Raw genomic sequence first — 18727 nt, 5'->3', positions numbered from 1 at the left:
TTCCTAGCCTCGATGGTCTTTCCATTTTGGCATGTTTTTGCAATGGCTGGTACCGCTTGTTCCTTTCCATGTTTAGGGCTTCCTTCAGGGTCTCTTGTAAGGCAGGCCTGGTGGTGACAAAATCTCTAAGCATTTGCTTATCTGTAAAGGATTTTATTTCTCCTTCACTGATGAAGCTTAGTTTGGCTGGATATGAAATTCTGGGTTGAAAATTCTTTTCTTTAAGAACGTTGAATATTGGCCCCCACTCTCTTCTGGCTTGTAGAGTTTCTGCCGAGAGGTCTGCTGTTATTCTGATGGGCTTCCCTTTGTGGGTAACCCGACCTTTCTCTCTGGCTGCCCTTAAGATTTTTTCCTTCATTTCAACTTTGGTGAATCTGGCAATTATGTGTCTTGGAGTTGCTCTTCTGGAGAAGTATCTTTGTGGCGTTCTCTGTATTTCCTGAATTTGAATGTTGGCCTGCCTACTAGGTTGGGGAAGTTCTCCTGGATGATATCCTGCAGAGTGTTTTCCAACTTGGTTCCATTTTCCCCCTCACTTTCAGGCACCCCAATCAGACGTAGATTTGGTCTTTTTACATAATCCCATACTTCTTGCAGGCTTTGTTCATTTCTTTTTCTTCTTTTTTCTTTTGGTTTCTCTTCTCGCTTCATTTCATTCATTTGATCCTCAATCGCTGATACTCTTTTTCCAGTTGATCGAGTCGGTTACTGAAGCTTGTGCATTTGTCACGTATTTCTCATGTCATGGTTTTCATCTCTGTCATTTCGTTTATGATCTTCTCTGCATTAATTATTCTAGCTATCAATTCTTCCACTCTTTTTTCAAGATTTTTAGTTTCTTTGCGCTGGTACGTAATTCCTCCTTTAGCTCTGAGAAGTTTGATGGACTGAAGCCTTCTTCTCTCATCTCGTCAAAGTCATTCTCTGACCAGCTTTGATCCGTTGCTGGCGATGAGCTGCGCTCCTTTGCAGGGGGAGATGCGCTCTTATTTTTTGAATTTCCAGCTTTTCTGCCCTGCTTCTTCCCCATCTTTGTGGTTTTATCTGCCTCTGGTCTTTGATGATGGTGACGTACTGATGGGGTTTTGGTATAGGTGTTCTTCCTGTTTGATAGTTTTCCTTCTAACAGTCAGACCCTCAGCTGTAGGTCTGTTGGAGATTGCTTGAGGTCCACTCCAGACCCTGTTTGCCTGGGTATCAGCAGCAGAGGTTGCAGAAGATAGAATATTGCTGAACAGCGAGTGTACCTGTCTGATTCTTACTTTGGAAGCTTCCTCTCAGGGGTGTACTCCACCCTGTGAGGTGTGGGGTGTCAGACTGCCCCTAGTGGGGGATGTCTCCCAGTTAGGCTACTCAGGGGTCAGAGACCCACTTGAGCAGGCAGTCTGTCCGTTCTCAGATCTCAACCTCCGTGTTGGGAGATCCACTGCTCTCTTCAAAGCTGTCAGACAGAGTCGTTCAGGTCTGCACAGGCCTCTGCTGCTTCCCCTGTTGTTTTTTAGCTGTGCCCTGTCCCCAGAGGTGGAGTCTACAGAGACAGGCAGGTTTCCTTGAGCTGCTGTGAGCTCCACCCAGTTCGAGCTTCCCAGCGGTTTTGTTTACCTACTTAAGCCTCAGCAATGGCGGGCGCCCCTCCCCCAGCCTCGCTGCTGCCTTGTGTTAGATCGCAGACTGCTGTGCTAGCAATGAGGGAGGCTCCGTGGCCGTGGGGCCCTCCCGGCCAGGTGTGGTATAATCTCCTGGTGTGCCGTTTGCTTAAAGTGCAGTATTGGGGTGGGAATTACCCGATTTTCCAGGTGTTGTGTGTCTCAGTTCCCCTGGCTAGGAAAAGGGATTCCCTTCCCCTTGTGCTTCCCAGGTGAGGCAATGCCTCGCCCTGCTTCAGCTCTCGCTGGTCGGGCTGCAGCAGCTGACCAGCACCGATTGTCCGCACTCCCCATGGATGACCCCAGTACCTCAGTTGAAAATGCAGAAATCACTGGTCTTCTGTGTCGCTCGCGCTGGGAGTTGGAGACTGGAGCTGTTCCTATTCGGCCATCTTGCTCCGCCCCCTTATTTGGTCTATTTTTTTTTTTTTTTTTTATTATACTTTAAGTTCTAGGGTACATGTGCATGACGTTTATATCATGTATAACTCCCCAATGCAATCCCTCCCTCCTCCCCCCTCCCCATGATAGGCCCCAGTGTGTGATGTTCCCCTTCCCGAGTCCAAGTGATCTCATTGTTCAGTTCCCACCTATGAGTGAGAACATGCGGTGTTTGGTTTCTCTTCTTGTGATAGTTTGCTAAGAATGATGGTTTCCAGCTGCATCCATGTCCCTACAAAGGACGCAAACTCATCCTTTTTGATGGCTGCATAGTATTCCATGGTGTATAGTGCCACATTTTCTTAATCCAGTCTGTCACTGATGGACATTTGGGTTGATTCCAAGTCTTTGCTATTGTGAATAGTGCCGCAATAAACATACGTGTGCATGTGTCTTTGTAGTAGAGTATTTATAATCCTTTGGGTATATACCCAGTAGTGGGATGGCTGGGTCATATGGTACATCTAGTTCTAGATCCTTGAGGAATCGCCATACTGTTTTCCATAATGGTTGAACTAGTTTACAATCCCACCAACAGTGTAAAAGTGTTCCTATTTCTCCACATCCTCTCCAACACCTGTTGTTTCCTGACTTCTTAATGATTGCCATTCTAACTGGTGTGAGATGGTATCTCATTGTGGTTTTGATTTGCATTTCTCTGATGGCCAGTGATGATGAGCATTTTTTCATGTGTCTGTTGGCTGTATGGATGTCTTCTTTTGAGAAATGTCTGTTCATATCCTTTCCCCACTTTTTGATGGGGTTGTTTGTTTTTTTCTTGTATATTTGTTTGAGTTCTTGGTAGATTCTGGATATTAGCCCTTTGTCAGATGAGTAGGTTGCAAAAATTTTTTCCCATTCTGTAGGTTGCCTGTTCACTCTGATGGTAGTTTCTTTAGCTGTGCAAAAGCTCTTTAGTTTAATTAGATCCCATGTGTCAATTTTTGCTTTTGCTGCTGTTGCTTTTGGTGTTTTAGACATGAAGTCCTTGCCCATGCCTATGTCCTGAATGGTACTACCTAGATTTTCTTCTAGGGTTTTTATGGTATTAGGTCTAACATTTAAGTCTCTAATCCATCTTGAATTAATCTTTGTATAAGGGGTAAGGAAAGGATCCAGTTTCAGCTTTCTACTTATGGCTAGCCAATTTTCCCAGCACCATTTATTAAATAGGGAATCCTTTCCCCATTCTTGTTTCTCTCAGGTTTGTCAAAGATCAGATGGCTGTAGATGTGTGGTATTATTTCTGAGGACTCTGTTCTGTTCCATTGGTCTATATCTCTGTTGTGGTACCAGTACCATGCTGTTTTGGTTACTGTAGCCTTGTAGTATAGTTTGAAGTCAGGTAGCGTGACGCCTCCAGCTTTGTCCTTTTGACTTAGGATTGTCTTGGCAATGCGGGCTCTTTTTTGGTTCCATATGAACTTTAAAGCCGTTTTTTCCAATTCTGTGAAGAAAGTCATTGGTAGCTTGATGGGGATGGCATTGAATCTATAAATACCTTGGGCAGTATGGCCATTTTCACGATATTGATTCTTCCTATCCATGAGCATGGTATGTTCTTCCATTTGTTTGTGTCCTCTTTGATTTCACTGAGCAGTGGTTTGTAGTTCTCCTTGAAGAGGTCCTTGACATCCCTTGTAAGCTGGATTCCTAGGTATTTGATTCTCTTTGAAGCAATTGTGAATGGAAGTTCATTCCTGATTTGGCTCTCTGCTTGTCTGTTTCTGGTGTATAAGAATGCTTGTGATTTTTGCACATTATTTTTGTATCCTGAGACTTTGCTGAAGTTGCTTATCAGCTTAAGGAGATTTTGGGCTGAGACAATGAGGTTTTCTAAATATACAATCATGTCATCTGCAAACAGGGACAATTTGACTTCTTCTTTTCCTAACTGGATACCCTTGATTTCTTTCTCTTGCCTGATTGCCCTAGCCAGAACTTCCAACACTATGTTGAATAGGAGTGGTGAGAGAGGGCATCCCTGTCTTGTGCCAGTTTTCAAAGGGAATTTTTCCAGTTTTTGCCCATTCAGTATGATATTAGCTGTGGGTTTGTCATAAATAGCTCTTATTATTTTGAGGTACGTTCCATCAATACCAAATTTATTGAGCGTTTTTAGCATAAAGGGCTGTTGAATTTTGTCAAAAGCCTTTTCTGCATCTATTGAGATAATCATGTGGTTCTTGTCTTTGGTTCTGTTTATATGCTGGATTACGTTTATTGATTTGCGAATGTTGAACCAGCCTTGCATCCCAGGGATGAAGCCCACTTGATCATGGTGGATAAGCTTTTTGATGTGCTGCTGAATCCGGTTTGCCAGTATTTTATTGAGGATTTTTGCATCGATGTTCATCAGGGATATTGGTCTAAAATTCTCTCTTTTTGTTGTGTCTCTGCCAGGCTTTGGTATCAGGATGATGTTGGCCTCATAAAAAGAGTTAGGGAGGATTCCCTCTTTTTCTATTGATTGAAATAGTTTCAGAAGGAATGGTACCAGCTCCTCCTTGTACCTCTGGTAGAATTCAGCTGTGAATCCATCTGGTCCTGGACTTTTTTTGGTGGGTAGGCTATTAATTGTTGCCTCAATTTCAGAGCCTGCTATTGGTCTATTCAGGGATTCAACTTCTTCCTGCTTTAGTCTTGGGAGAGTGTAAGTGTCCAGGAATTATCCATTTCTTCTAGATTTTCTAGTTGATTTGCGTAGAGGCATTTATAGTATTCTCTGATGGTTGTTTGTATTTCTGTGGGGTCGGTGGTGATATCCCCTTTATCATTTTTTATTGCGTCTATTTGATTCCTCTCTCTTTTCTTCTTTATTAGTCTAGCTAGCGGTCTGTCAATTTTGTTGATCTTTTCAAAAAACCAACTCCTGGATTCATTGATTTTTTGGAGGGTTTTGTGTCTCTATCTCCTTCAGTTCTGCTCTGATCTTAGTTATTTCTTGCCTTCTGCTAGCTTTTGAATGTGTTTGCTCTTGCCTCTCTAGTTCTTTTAATTGTGATGTTAGAGTGTCAATTTTAGATCTCTCCTGCTTTCTCTTGTGGGCATTTAGTGCTATAAATTTCCCTCTACACACTGCTTTAAATGTGTCCCAGAGATTCTGGTATGTTGTATCTTTGTTCTCATTGGTTTCAAAGAACATCTTTATTTCTGCTTTCATTTCGTTATGTACCCAGTAGTCATTCAGGAGCAGGTTGTTCAGTTTCCATGTAGTTGAGCGGTTTTGATTGAGTTTCTTAGTCCTGAGTTCTAGTTTGATTGCACTGTGGTCTGAGAGACAGTTTGTTATAATTTCTGTTCTTGTACATTTGCTGAGGAGTGCTTTACTTCCAATTATGTGGTCAATTTTGGAATAAGTGTGATGTGGTGCTGAGAAGAATGTAAATTCTGTTGATTTGGGGTGGAGAGTTCTATAGATGTCTATTAGGTCCGCTTGGTGCAGAGATGAGTTCAATTCCTGGATATCCTTGTTAACTTTCTGTCTCGTTGATCTGTCTAATGTTGACAGTGGAGTGTTGAAGTCTCCAACTATTATTGTATGGGAGTCTAAGTCTCTTTGTAGGTCTCTAAGGACTTGCTTTATGAATCTGGGTGCTCCTGTATTGGGTGCATATATATTTAGGAGAGTTAGCTCTTCCTGTTGAATTGATCCCTTTACCATGATGTAATGGCCTTCTTTGTCTCTTTTGATCTTTGATGGTTTAAAGTCTGTTTTATCAGAGACTAGGATTGCAACCCCTGCTTTTTTTTGTTCTCCATTTGCTTGGTAGATCTTCCTCCATCCCTTTATTTTGAGCCTATGTATGTCTCTGCATGTGAGATGGGTCTCCTGAATACAGCAGACTGATGGGTCTTGACTCTTGATCCAGTTTGCCAGTCTGTGTCTTTTAATTGGAGCATTTAGTCCATTGACATTTAAGGTTAATATTGTTATGTGTGAACTTGATCCTGTCATTATGATATTAACTGGTTATTTTGCTCGTTAGTTGATGCAGTTTCTTCCTAGCCTCGATGGTCTTTCCATTTTGGCATGTTTTTGCAATGGCTGGTACCGCTTGTTCCTTTCCATGTTTAGGGCTTCCTTCAGGGTCTCTTGTAAGGCAGGCCTGGTGGTGACAAAATCTCTAAGCATTTGCTTATCTGTAAAGGATTTTATTTCTCCTTCACTTATGAAACTTAGTTTGGCTGGATATGAAATTCTGGGTTGAAAATTCTTTTCTTTAAGAACGTTGAATATTGGCCCCCACTCTCTTCTGGCTTGTAGAGTTTCTGCCGAGAGGTCTGCTGTTATTCTGATGGGCTTCCCTTTGTGGGTAACCCGACCTTTCTCTCTGGCTGCCCTTAACATTTTTTCCTTCATTTCAACTTTGGTGAATCTGGCAATTATGTGTCTTGGAGTTGCTCTTCTGGAGAAGTATCTTTGTGGCGTTCTCTGTATTTCCTGAATTTGAATGTTGGCCTGCCCTACTAGTTGGGGAAGTTCTCCTGGATGATATCCTGAAGAGTGTTTTCCAACTTGGTTCCATTTTCCCCCTTCCCCCTCACTTTCAGGCACCCCAATCAGACGTAGATTTGGTCTTTTTACATAATCCCATACTTCTTGCAGGCTTTGTTCATTTCTTTTTCTTCTTTTTTCTTTTGGTTTCTCTTCTCGCTTCATTTCATTCATTTGATCCTCAATCGCTGATACTCTTTCTTCCAGTTGATCGAGTCGGTTACTGAAGCTTGTGCATTGTCACGTATTTCTCGTGTCATGGTTTTCATCTCTGTCATTTCGTTTATGATCTTCTCTGCATTAATTAATCTAGCTGTCAATTCTTCCACTTTTTTTCAAGATTTTTAGTTTCTTTGCGCTGGGTACGTAATTCCTCCTTTAGCTCTGAGAGGTTTGATGGACTGAAGCCTTCTTCTCTCATTTCGTCAAAGTCATTCTCTGACCAGCTTTGATCCGTTGCTGGTGATGGGCTGCGCTCCTTTGCAGGGGGAGATGCGCTCTTATTTTTTGAATTTCCAGCTTTTCTGCCCTGCTTCTTCCCCATCTTTGTGGTTTTATCTGTCTCTGGACTTTGATGATGGTGACGTACGGATGGGGTTTTGGTATAGGTGTCCTTCCTGTTTGATAGTTTTCCGTCTGACAGTCAGAAGGACTGTCTGTTGGTCTGTTGGAGATTGCTTGAGGTCCACTCCAGACCCTGTTTGCCTGGGTATCAGCAGCAGAGGTTGCCGAAGATAGAATATTGCTGAACAGCGAGTGTACCTGTCTGATTCTTTCTTTGGAAGTTTCCTCTCAGGGGTGACGCCACCCTGTGAGGTGTGGGGTGTCAGACTGCCCCTAGTGGGGGATGTCTCCCAGCTGGGCTACTCAGGGGACAGGGACCCACCTGAGCAGGCAGTCTGTCCGTTCTCGGATCTCAACCTCCGCGTTAGGAGATCCACGGCTCTCCCCAAAGCTGTCAGACAGAGTCGTTCGCGTCTGCACCGCCCCCGCTCTTTCCCCTAATGGACTGCAGCTGTGCGCTGTCCGCAGAGGTAGAGTCTACAGAGACAGGCAGGCTTCCTTGAGCTGCTGTGAGCTCCACCCAGTTCGAGCTTCCCAGCGGTTTTGTTTACCTACTTAAGCCTCAGCAATGGCGGGCGCCCCTCCCCCAGCCTCGCTGCTGCCTTGCGGATAGATCGCTGCAGACGGCTGTGTTAGCAGTGAGGGAGGCTCCGTGGGCGTGGGACCCTCCCGGCCAGGTGTGGGATATATTCTCCTGGTGTGCCTGTTTCCTTAAAGCGCAGTATTGGGGTGGGAGTTACCCGATTTTCCAGGTGTTGTGTGTCTCAGTTCCCCTGGCTAGGAAAAGGGATTCCCTTCCCCCTTGCGCTTCCAGGTGAGGCGATGCCTCGCCCTGCTTCAGCTCACGCTGGTCAGGCTGCAGCAGCTGACCAGCACCGATTGTCCGGCACTCCCTAGCGAGATGACCCCAGTACCTCAGTTGAAAACGCAGAAATCTCCGGTCTTCTGTGTCGCTCGCGCTGGGAGTTGGAGACTGGAGCTGCTCCTATTCGGCCATCTTGCTCCGCCCACCATTTGGTCTATTTTTTAAGCCAATATCGCACTGCCTTAATTACACTAGCTTTATAATACTTATGAAATCAAGTGATGTTCTCTAACTTTGTTCCTTTTCATAGTTGTTTGGGCTATGGTAGGTCCTTTGAATTTCCACATGAGATTTATAATCACTGTGTCAATGTCTAAATAAAATCAATTCATTGCCTCTCCGTTCCAATTCACCCTTTACTAACTGCGCTGAGAAAATTAATGGACCTTTGTTATATTTTCTCTTTGCCTACAGGAACCATGCTTAGTTTTGTCAGTAGAGGGCGCTAGAGAGACGCTGCAGGAGAAAGGGGTTTTCCTTCTCCCTTGGAGCCTGCTTGCAAGGGCACGCTCTTGCAATGCACGAGGCTTATGTAGTGCCAGGCTGTTGTAGTGCAAGAGGCTTGTGTGTGGTTCCTGCAGTGCATGTAGTGTCCCCAGAGTGTGGGTTTTGCAAGTCATTTAGCTCTGCCAGTGTCTGGTAGCACAGACAGCTTTCCTGTCATCTGACTCATGGAGTACAACTGGCTGGGCTGCCACAATGCTCAGATCTTGCAATGCAGATGGATTATTTTCCAGCCTCCTGCTATGTTCATGCCTTCTCCACTGCCATCTTCTGCAGTGCATGGTGGCGGCAGCACCCACCGACCTTAGCTTCCCCTGGCACTTCCCTCGGCCAGTTTTGTAGTAGAATGCCTCAGTGAAACACCTCCCCATGAGCAGCTGGAAGTCAGCTGGGCTCTCCTTATGCTAGGCCTGAAAACTCTCAAAGAAGTAAGCTGGAGCAATCATAGGGCACAACTCCTCTCTTAGGGATCACTGCCTTCGCCTGAGGTCCAGTGTCTTGCAAGTCATTGTTTTATATATTTTGCTCATTTTTAAGCTGTTTGAGGTAGAAGGGTAAACTGGTCTGTTACTCTACCTTGGCCAAAGCAGAAATTTCACGAAGCTCATTCTTCTTTGGGAAATAGTAAATACTTAAAGTGAGTGAGCTTCTTTATGATTTCCTCCAATGTCTCCACAGTTGACTCTTGCAGTACTTCACCTCTAAGTTCAGGTATGTACTTTCTAGAGAAATTGATGTTAATAAATGAAAACTTTCCTCACATTGTAGCATGGGGTCTCCACATTGTCCTATAGTCACCTTGTATATTGTGTAACTCTAATTGATGAAACACACCTGGTTCAGGTGAGGTGCTCTCTGGCATACATTCAAAATAGCTTAAATGAAGAACTGCTATAACCTTGTATGTATAAGGCTGGATTTGGGGCAGAGATGGGGAGCAGATGAGCTTCTTAAAGATGCCATGTGAGCCTCCCTCACTCAGGTGTTAAATCCATAACTTTGTAGTGCTCTGAATGAGAGTTTTGGTTTCCGGAAGTTTGCATCTCCATCTTTCCTGGAGAACACTGCTGACCTCCCAGTTTGGGAGCAAGCTGCTGCCTTCCTTCTCTACCTTTTAGATCCATTAACCCTGTTTGTATACTAGTGCCAAATTGGTTCTGAGCCTTGACTTCCCCTCAAGCTTAGTCTACTCTTGATATTTGTCCTCATGTGGACATGTAGAATATTGTTTGGCAGCTATTAGAAAACAATTAGAGCACTTATAAAATTAGATTTCAGCACCTACCATCACTCAGTATATTGTTATTAGCAGTGGTGGCTCAACTGTTTTTTAACTGGTAGGGAATTTTCTCAGTTTTCTTTCCAAGTTGCTCAAAATGAGATCTAAATGGTGTCTTGGTAGGAGATAAAGTTTCTGTTTTGAAAGCAAGTCAGACAGGGGAGAAGGTGGTATTTATTACAGGCATCTGTCTATTCACTCCTAACTATGCAAGTTGTTATAATTATTTTTTCCAGTGGGGTGGTAATTTAAAAATGAGCAAAACAGCCTCTGCTTTCAAAGGGCTTAATGTCGGGTAGAAGGTGGGAGAGGTAGTCCACATAGCCCTGTGTAAGAAGTACTGAAGCCTCAATTACATTTCAGCATCACAATTGTCAGAGCCAGAACTTTTGCTGACTTCATAACCCATCCAGTGTCTAAATTGACCTGAAATGTTCTATAAACAAATTGAATATTTCCTATACTCACTAAATAATTTTATTTTTAACTTAAGGATTTTTCCTACCAGTATGCAAGGTGGCTACATTCCATGTGAGTTTGGATGTGGAAAGAATGCGAGACGGAAATATGAATAGATGCTGACTTCATGAATAAAATAAGAAATCATGTGAATCCTCATAAATGAAATATTTGTCAAAAAATGGCAAAACTTCAAAGTCAACCAGCCAAGTGACTTATACACTGGATTTTCCCTAGTGCCATGGGCAGCACCCGTTAGCTGGTCACAGAAACACTAGCCAGTTTTGTTCAGGGAATGTGTGAGGTCATCAGAGATGCATCCCTCTCATAAAATGTGATTTATATGTACTGCTCACTAAACTCCCAGATCTCTTTCTCAGTGTACATATTTGTAGATGTAGCTTCTCTTCTTTTCTTTACAATTCCCTTTCTTTAGCTTATGTACTGCTTTTCATATTATGAGACTAAGTTCAAAAGAAGGCCTCTCCGAAACATTTCTTAATATCCTTTCCATTTAGCCTTCCTTGGTTTTTCCTTTCTCTGGGTTTGCTTGGAGCAGGTACAGATCTTTTTCTAGAAAACTGTGTTGCAGTTTTGTGCACATCTTATTTACTATTGTGAAGGCAAGTTCTGTGTCATAGGTTCTGGGAAGGCAATGGTGCATAACGCAGAACTCAGAGTAAGAACTCAATGTTTAAAATATAAATTCATACATTTACATATTTATTTATAGGGTGCCTATACAATAAACCAGGCACAATGTAATGTGCTAGAATTGGCAGTGACAAATTGGACAAATGGTCCTTGTGCAAACCTCTAGTTTAAACAGGGAGACAGATACTGAATAAATAATTAAAATGTGACGATAAAAGAAGGATAAGAGACAGCTGAGAAACCTAAGCTTTTCTAGGGAATTAGAGAGTTAATCTCTGACCCTTATTTTTAAGCACCAAGGTTCTTTAAATAGAAACTAATAGCGGGAGATGTGTTTCCCCAATCAGTAGCAAAGGTCAAGGAATTCACTGCCTGTGAGCTACTGAGAAAGTCTCTCATGTCAGAATACCTGTTACAGGTGCTCCGGATATTTAGAGTATAACTATATTTACATGGGTTACATATCATAGTATATAATAATTAAGATAGTAGATTTCTGTTCCCAGTGGATGGTCTGAGAACAAATGGCTTTGATGCAGGATGACAGGGAACTACAGACAAAATCAAATCCAAATGCCTTTGCTGCATCATTTCTCTCTTTGGTACCTTGGTTGGCATTATTTCCACCTGGTGATAGAACTTGAGTTGTTTCCTTGAAAGTGAATAATAAACGAAGAGCAATTAACATGGTGTAGAAGATGCAATTAAATATATAAGAGTGTCACTTCATGATTCATTTATGTTTATAAGTTATTCATTTATAAGTTTCTGATTTCAAAATTTTAATGAAATATATTGGATCTCCCACCTACCAGCATACAGGACATCCTACAACTATTTGTGGCAATAAAATTAAAAACAGATATACATCCATAAGTCAAAGACTCAGTTAATTTAGAAGGGTCACAAATATTAATTTGGCTCAAGTGCCATGTCATTGGAATGCCAAGGCTGCAGACACCAGGCTTACAGGTGCAGACCACCCTACACACCTGTCATAGTGTATTGAGAAACTGAACCAGGATGAAAACTCTGGCTTATATTGTGACAGGCTGACAGGGGATAGGCTGCTATACTACTTATTGGAATTAAAAAATATGTTATTAAGGGCTTCTTGACTCCCATTGCACCATATTTACATGTGTTCTATGGTGCACTTGTTATTATATTTATGCACAAGTCCTATTTTGCAGATGAGCTGTCTTTATTACCAATATGTCTCCTGTCTAGCACAATGGCAGGTACATCGCAGCCATTTTGTAAATGTTAGGTGAGTAATTCAATTTAACTTGTTCAGCAAATATACCTTGTCCTGTTTAGCTGAGGACACAACAGTGAACCAAACAGGCAAAATCTAGCTCCCATGGTGTTTACAGTCTAGTAAGGAAGAAGACAAATAATGGACAACAACAACAAAAAAGATGTTAAGAGAGAAGGGCTATGGAGACAGAGAATATGAGGTAAAGAGGAAGAAAATGTTGACGGGGTGGGGAGCTCTGTTGTTATTTTATATGGAATGGACAGGGAAGGTCTCTTTGATAAATTTACTGAAGAATCATGAAGGGAATGAGGGGACAAGTCACTCAGAACATAGGAAAAGAACCTAGGAGAGAAGGCATCTGAAGGCAGGAAGTGCAGCAAATGAAAACCCCTGAGATATGGATGGGTTGGGGTGATGGAAGAGAGACGCCAGGAGGCCATGTGGCTAGAGTGGAGTGAATATGGAAGTGAGGGTTGGAGGCATGGTCAGGGATAAGGAAAGGAGTGATGGAGATGGGATCAGAGAAACAGCCACTGGGGTGAGGCTGGGGGAGTCTCCAAGGGCAGATCATGGAGGGTCTCGTAAGAGTATTATGAAGCATTTTGTTTTTACTTTGAACAAGATAGGAGGATTTTGAGCAGAAGAGTGACATGTATGTTGAGACTTTGTAGGGGTGCAAAAGTGGAAGAACGGAGACCAATTAGGTCTCTCTGAATAAATTAGTGGATGAACAAATGAAAGCCAATTAGGAAGCAGAGAAAGATGAATTCATTCTTGTGGCTCCCCAGTGGTTTTCACTTAGGTATATACTTTCACTCCACACTCCTGACTACTCTAATTTTTAAAAAGGGCATTTCTGGCCAGGCACAGTGGCTCACACCTGTAATCCTAGCTCTTTGGGAGGCCAAGGTGGGCAGATCGTTTGAGCCCAGGAGTTCAAGACCAGCCTGGGCAACATGACAAAACCCTGTCTCTACAAAAAATACAAAAATTGCCAGGTGTGGTGGCGTGTACCTGTAGTCCCAGCTACTCAGGAGGCTGAAGTGGGAGAACTGCCTGAGACTGGGAGGTTGAGGCTGCAGTGAGCTGTGACTGTGCCATTGTGCTTCAGCCTCGGTGACAAAGTGAGATTCCATCTCAAAAAATAAATAAAAACATAGAAGGGTGTTTTTGTCTGCTTTTCTCAATTCAGGCCAACCTGATTTTCTAAGGTATAGTTAGTAGTCAGTGGTAAGTATTTCTTAGAACTGGAATAACAGAAAGTTATGCAAATCTTTGTCCAAAGAAGATTCTACAGAACAAATATGTATGAATAAAGCATATCTACAGCTAATGCTCATGGTGTCTACTTGCTTTAACAGTTCAGACGTATGCTCTATAAGAGGTAGCTCTATTGATACAGGGATGTGGCAAATGGCTTTTCTGTTTTGAGGATGAAAGAGAAAAGACATGGAAAATCCAGAGTCCACAGTGTTTGTTTCTCTATAATATTCTGGGCATAGAATGAAACCTAGATGTTTAAAGAGACATGAAGTTGATAGATCCTAGTGGCTGGCTAGTACACTTAAAGGTGGAGTGACTAATTATATTAGTTTGCCAGTATAATATTGTTAGATTTTGAGTTTTACATCTAAAACTAGTGTTTCTGAAGTGTCAAGAGGATTCATGATTAGTCATACCAATTTCCACTTAAAATATATATGGAGATCCAAGTTCTAGTTATATTTAATTATCGCTGTTTCAAAAAGTTTTTATAATATAGTCTAGTGTTCTATATACACAATGACTTTTTCTTCTCCAGTTTTTAAAATTGTATTTATTTTTCTGAAACAGGGTGTTGCTCTGTCATCCAGACTGGAGTGCAGTGGTGTGATCATGACTCACTGCTGCCTCTGCCTCCCAGGCTCAAGCGACCCTCCCACCTCAACTTCCCAAGTAGCTGGGACTGCAGGTGTGCACCACCACACTCAGACAATTTTGTATTTTTTGCAGAGCCAGGATCTCCCTATGTTGCCAGGAGTGGTCTTGAACTCTTGACCTCAGCAATTCTTCTGCCTTAGCCTCCCAAAGTGCTGGGATTACATGTGTAAGCCACCATGCCTGGTCTTCACTTCTTATTGTCATAGATATTAAGTTTTTCCAAGCCCTAGTCTTTGTAAGTAAAAAAACTAAGAGCAATTCTTTCCTCATGTAGGTTTTCCCTTTATTGATCAAATTCAGACCGGGAATTATATTAATGACACTACTGAAACTAAGTCTGACTTAGTTGTTTAGTTTTCGGTGTAGATCACTAATCACTTTTAATCTTTTTTTGGATTACAAATCCCTTTGTTAAGTGATAAATGTTATAGACTCTTTCTATAGAATAATGCACACGTGCACACACATAAAATATACAATATAATTTCAGGGAAACCATCGATTTTCTGAATCCTATCTATGGAATTCCTTAGCAAGAGGTCAAATATTTAATTATATCATGTATGCATTCAGACCAAGTCCATTGTCAGTATGTACATGTATAAGTGAAATCAGACTCATGTAAATAGAAGGTAGTGAATTCTCCCTAGAATTTTTACTTTGCTCTGATTATAATTTTTTTCTTTCTCATTCATTTTTGGCCAGTTTTTCCTTACTTAGTAAGGGTCACAGAAAATTTGTTCGCTTGCTACTTTGAGTGTTTTGGGAAGGTGTTTTTTCTTTCATGTTCTCATTCCAGTGAACCATTGTTTTAATTTATATGTGGGTGATTCCCATCCAGGAAAGATTAAGACAATAAAAGACATGAGCTGCACATTTACTTTTGTGAGACAATAAATTTCCTCATTGTTGACAGACTGGGTTAGAGTTTTCTGTTACTTGCAACCTAAGCAGAATCAAAGATTTCTAGGTTTCTAGAGTAAGTTATCTAGAACCAAAACGGAATCAAAGATTTCTAGAGTAAATTCTCTTGATACATTTTAAAAAGCATGAAATCAATATTCCTAATGACATTTTCACCTCTATTGTAGCTGTGCCACCTACTATTGCTAACTGAATTATTTTTTGCATGGACCAAGTATCAGGCTTACTTGCTTGGATCAGCTCCTTTGAAGTAGGCATTGACTGTTTCTGTAAATGCTGCTGCAACAGGGAGAGTGTCCTGGGCTCCCATGGTTAGGGGGCTGGGTCCCCTGGAAGAACCTGCATGAAATGAAAAGTTTTCATTTATTATGAAAATAAGAGACACTTTAGTATATGTGAAATTAAAAGCCCATTAAAGGATTAAGGAATAAAATCTACCCCTTAATGTTAAAAAAAATGTGCTAAGAACCATAACTCTGTATATTCAACATAGAGCTCAAGTATTTAAAAGGAAATATTTGGCTAGTTTACAGACAAACACACTTGAAATTAATTCAATTATGTATTTTGGCACAGAAAAGAAAATCCAAGCAGAACAAAGTCATACGGGTTTTCAAATGTTTTGCGTAAAACATAAAGCAGTATTTGCATGACAGTTTGTACAGCGGGTGGTTAATAAAGACAATTATTAGTTTCCTAATTAGTTTCCTGAGCATTCAGTCCAATCAATTGCCCATACTAAAAACTTTTTTCATTTCTTCGTTTTGAATAGCAACCAAGTGGTATCACATTACCCATTTTTTTCCTGGATTATTTTCATTTCAAAAAGCCCAGTTACTCTCAGATCAAGTAAGCTCAAGTTTACATGTCCAAAAACATACACAACCAAAATATACACATTGACTTACCACAACACATAAATGCACTAATTCACACTATTAAAAATAACGCCAGCTCTCATGTCTGTTGAACACCTGCTATACACAGGTGTTCATGCAGACATGGGCAAGGCATGTCTGTACTAACACGGGTGCCTTGCATGAAAAATCTCATTCAAATTCCACATCGGCTCTGTGGGATAGATACGATTATTCCCATTTTATAGAAGAGGAAACGCAAGCTCCATGTAAGTGACTTGCCTAAGATAATATAGTTAGTTAAATGGCAAAACAAAAATTCAAACCTAGGTGTATCTCCCTATGGAACTCATGTTTTTCCCACCATACCATGCAGTGTTCTAAATGAAACATTTTCCTGTATCATTTTGTTGTAACCTGTAGCTTCTGAAAGTATCAACATTTAAGATTATTGTTTTTGTTATTGATCTGTGGGCACGGTATTGAGCAGTAACGTTTTGGTAATTATTACATAAAAGTATTTAATTATGTCACATACGCACTGCTTCCCCTTCCTGCCAAACAAAATGCATTTACTCCTCCCCACTCCCGGCATGGACTACATACTTTAGTGTTAAGCTTGTTTTCTTTTGCCTTCAATAACTTTTGTCCTCTTCTCCAGGTCTGAAAATAATCTACCATTTGTACACCTCCCTCCTCAATAAAGCTTTCCTTGATCACTCTAGTTCATGCTAGCCTCTTTTCTGTCTCCTTTTGGCTTTCAATATCTTGGACTTGGCAATTGACAATTAATTTAACAAACAGTTATCTAATATCTAATATCTACTGTGTATCAGGTATTATGGTAGGTGTTGGGGATTCAAAAACACATGGTCTTTGCCCTCAGTGAGTTACAGTTCAATGTACTGATGTCATCAGCAGCAGCATTGTGATCATCAACATCATCAGCATTCACTAATCTTAATTACCTCCATTAACATTATTTGTTGCATACTTACTGTTTTATATATATTACCTATGTAAATGTATGAAGTAAGTATTGTCTTCATTTTACAGTTTGATGGAACCAAGGCTCAAAGAGTTTATACAACTTGTTCAGTCCTGCACAGCTGGTAAGCATAAAGTTCAAGACTGGCACTGGGGTATGTATGAGTTCAAAGCTTAGACTCTGAGGACATTATTATTTTGCTTTCTTAGTAGGCAATTATGTACCAAGTGGGCAATTACAGACTCACTGGGTGAGTCTGAAGTTGGAGTATGCATGGGTAAGTCTTTGCTGCCCATGGAGCCCTACATTTTAAAAGGGAGTTACAATGGCATTAGCTTCTTTAATGAGACCTTGACAGTCCCTAAAACCCAGCCTGGATGATATTGGCTTTCCACTAAGTACATGTTGAATTATCCACAGTTGGGTCTCAGAAAAGTAAGGTTTATGCACATTTATAAACAATAAAGGCACAATAAACACAGGCCATTATTTTGTAAGGGTGTTGTTCAGTTTATTTGCTCACTTGTTAGTTCAAATGTTTATTGAGCGACTACCAGTCTGGAGAAAAATGGCTTCTCTAAGTGTTGGTTAAAACTAGGCCACAGTGGTAAGAGGGCTGGACTGTTACCACTCTATCAGGGTCATTGCTACTATGTGATTGAAACTTGGCATTTGGTGAGGAGGATAGATAAATCTACAATCAAATGGAGTGATTTGATAAATTCTTTAAAAAAACGAGCAGAGCTCTATGAAAGCACTTAATGATGCTTGTATAGGTCAGGGAAGGTTTAATTAAGATGATATTGGAGCTGAAGTCTGAGGAAGAAGATGATCTTACAAAGAGTAGAAGGAAGGAGGTCTACCTTGTATGTACGTGTGGAGCTGAGCAGACACATTTAAGAAACCACAGGAAGTGTGGTACTGTTTGTGTGTGTATGTGAGTGTGGTGGGTATTGAAGGGTGACATGTGGAAGCAGATGAGTCTTGGGGAGTTAGCAATTAGGTCATGAAGAGTTTTATATAAACATTTAGGAAAATGTGTCTTTATAGCCATTAAAATCATAATTCCTTTTTGATAATCTAATACAAATCTAAGAATACTTTTCAGAGCAAAACACACATATATACATCATATTTATTATTTAAAGTAGAATTATAAATTTCCTGAGGTTCTTGGGGTTCTGGAACTTGGGTTAGAACACCCTGAATGGAAGATGGGAGGCCTCTGAAGTATTTGAAACAATGGATGTCAGTTTAGAGCACGCTAGCTATGTAAATGTATGAAGTAAGTATTGTCTTCATTTTACAGTTTGATGGAACCAAGGGTCAAAGTGTGGTGCATAGTTTAGCGAAGGAGACGGTAATGTAGATGAGGAGATTTCTTAGGAAAAAAGAGAAAAATGAGGAGAGAAGCAGATGCTAGTATATAAAGGGAATGTCATCATCATAATATTTTTCAATTCTGCAAAGCATTTAATAGTCTTCTAGGATAGTCTTGTGAATAAAATAGTAAAAGTTGTATGGATCATAGTCTTGCCAAGCGAATTGACAATTAGATAAATCACAATATCCAATGAACATGAATCAGTAGCTATACATCCATTGCGAAGGAACTCTCTAATGGATTATCTCAGAGACTGGTCCCTAGTCTGGGCTCTTTAGTGGCTTGGATAAAACTGAATAAAGTGCTCAGAAATGGCACATTGTAGTGGCTAAGAGCATGGAATTTAGTATCAGACATACCTGGGATTGAGTCCTGTCTCTGACACTTGTTATCTAAATGATATTTGGCAGGGATGATGTCATGATACCCACTTTGTAGGCCTGTTCTGAGGATAAAATGAGGCGAAGCATTTAGCACTGC

At 41.0% G+C, this 18727-nt stretch overlaps 1 protein-coding gene across 24 annotated transcripts in view; it reads right to left on the bottom strand.

Annotated features, from left to right (window-relative positions):
* SGIP1 (SH3GL interacting endocytic adaptor 1) overlaps positions 1–18727 on the bottom strand; it is a 245175-nt gene that overhangs the window by 40924 nt on the left and 185524 nt on the right. For all 24 annotated transcript variants that reach the window (XM_033225190.1, XM_033225193.1, XM_033225191.1 and 21 more), the window contains one exon: positions 15246–15357. In XM_033225190.1, coding sequence (XP_033081081.1) covers positions 15246–15357 — 112 coding nt within the window. The remainder of the gene's footprint in view (positions 1–15245; positions 15358–18727) is intronic.

The sequence above is a fragment of the Trachypithecus francoisi genome, unplaced genomic scaffold (assembly GCF_009764315.1).
Source record: "Trachypithecus francoisi isolate TF-2019V2 unplaced genomic scaffold, Tfra_2.0 Lachesis_group12, whole genome shotgun sequence".
Classification (NCBI taxonomy): domain Eukaryota; kingdom Metazoa; phylum Chordata; class Mammalia; order Primates; family Cercopithecidae; genus Trachypithecus; species Trachypithecus francoisi.
Note: the sequence above shows the minus strand (reverse complement) of the source record. Positions and strands in the feature narration are given on the sequence as shown.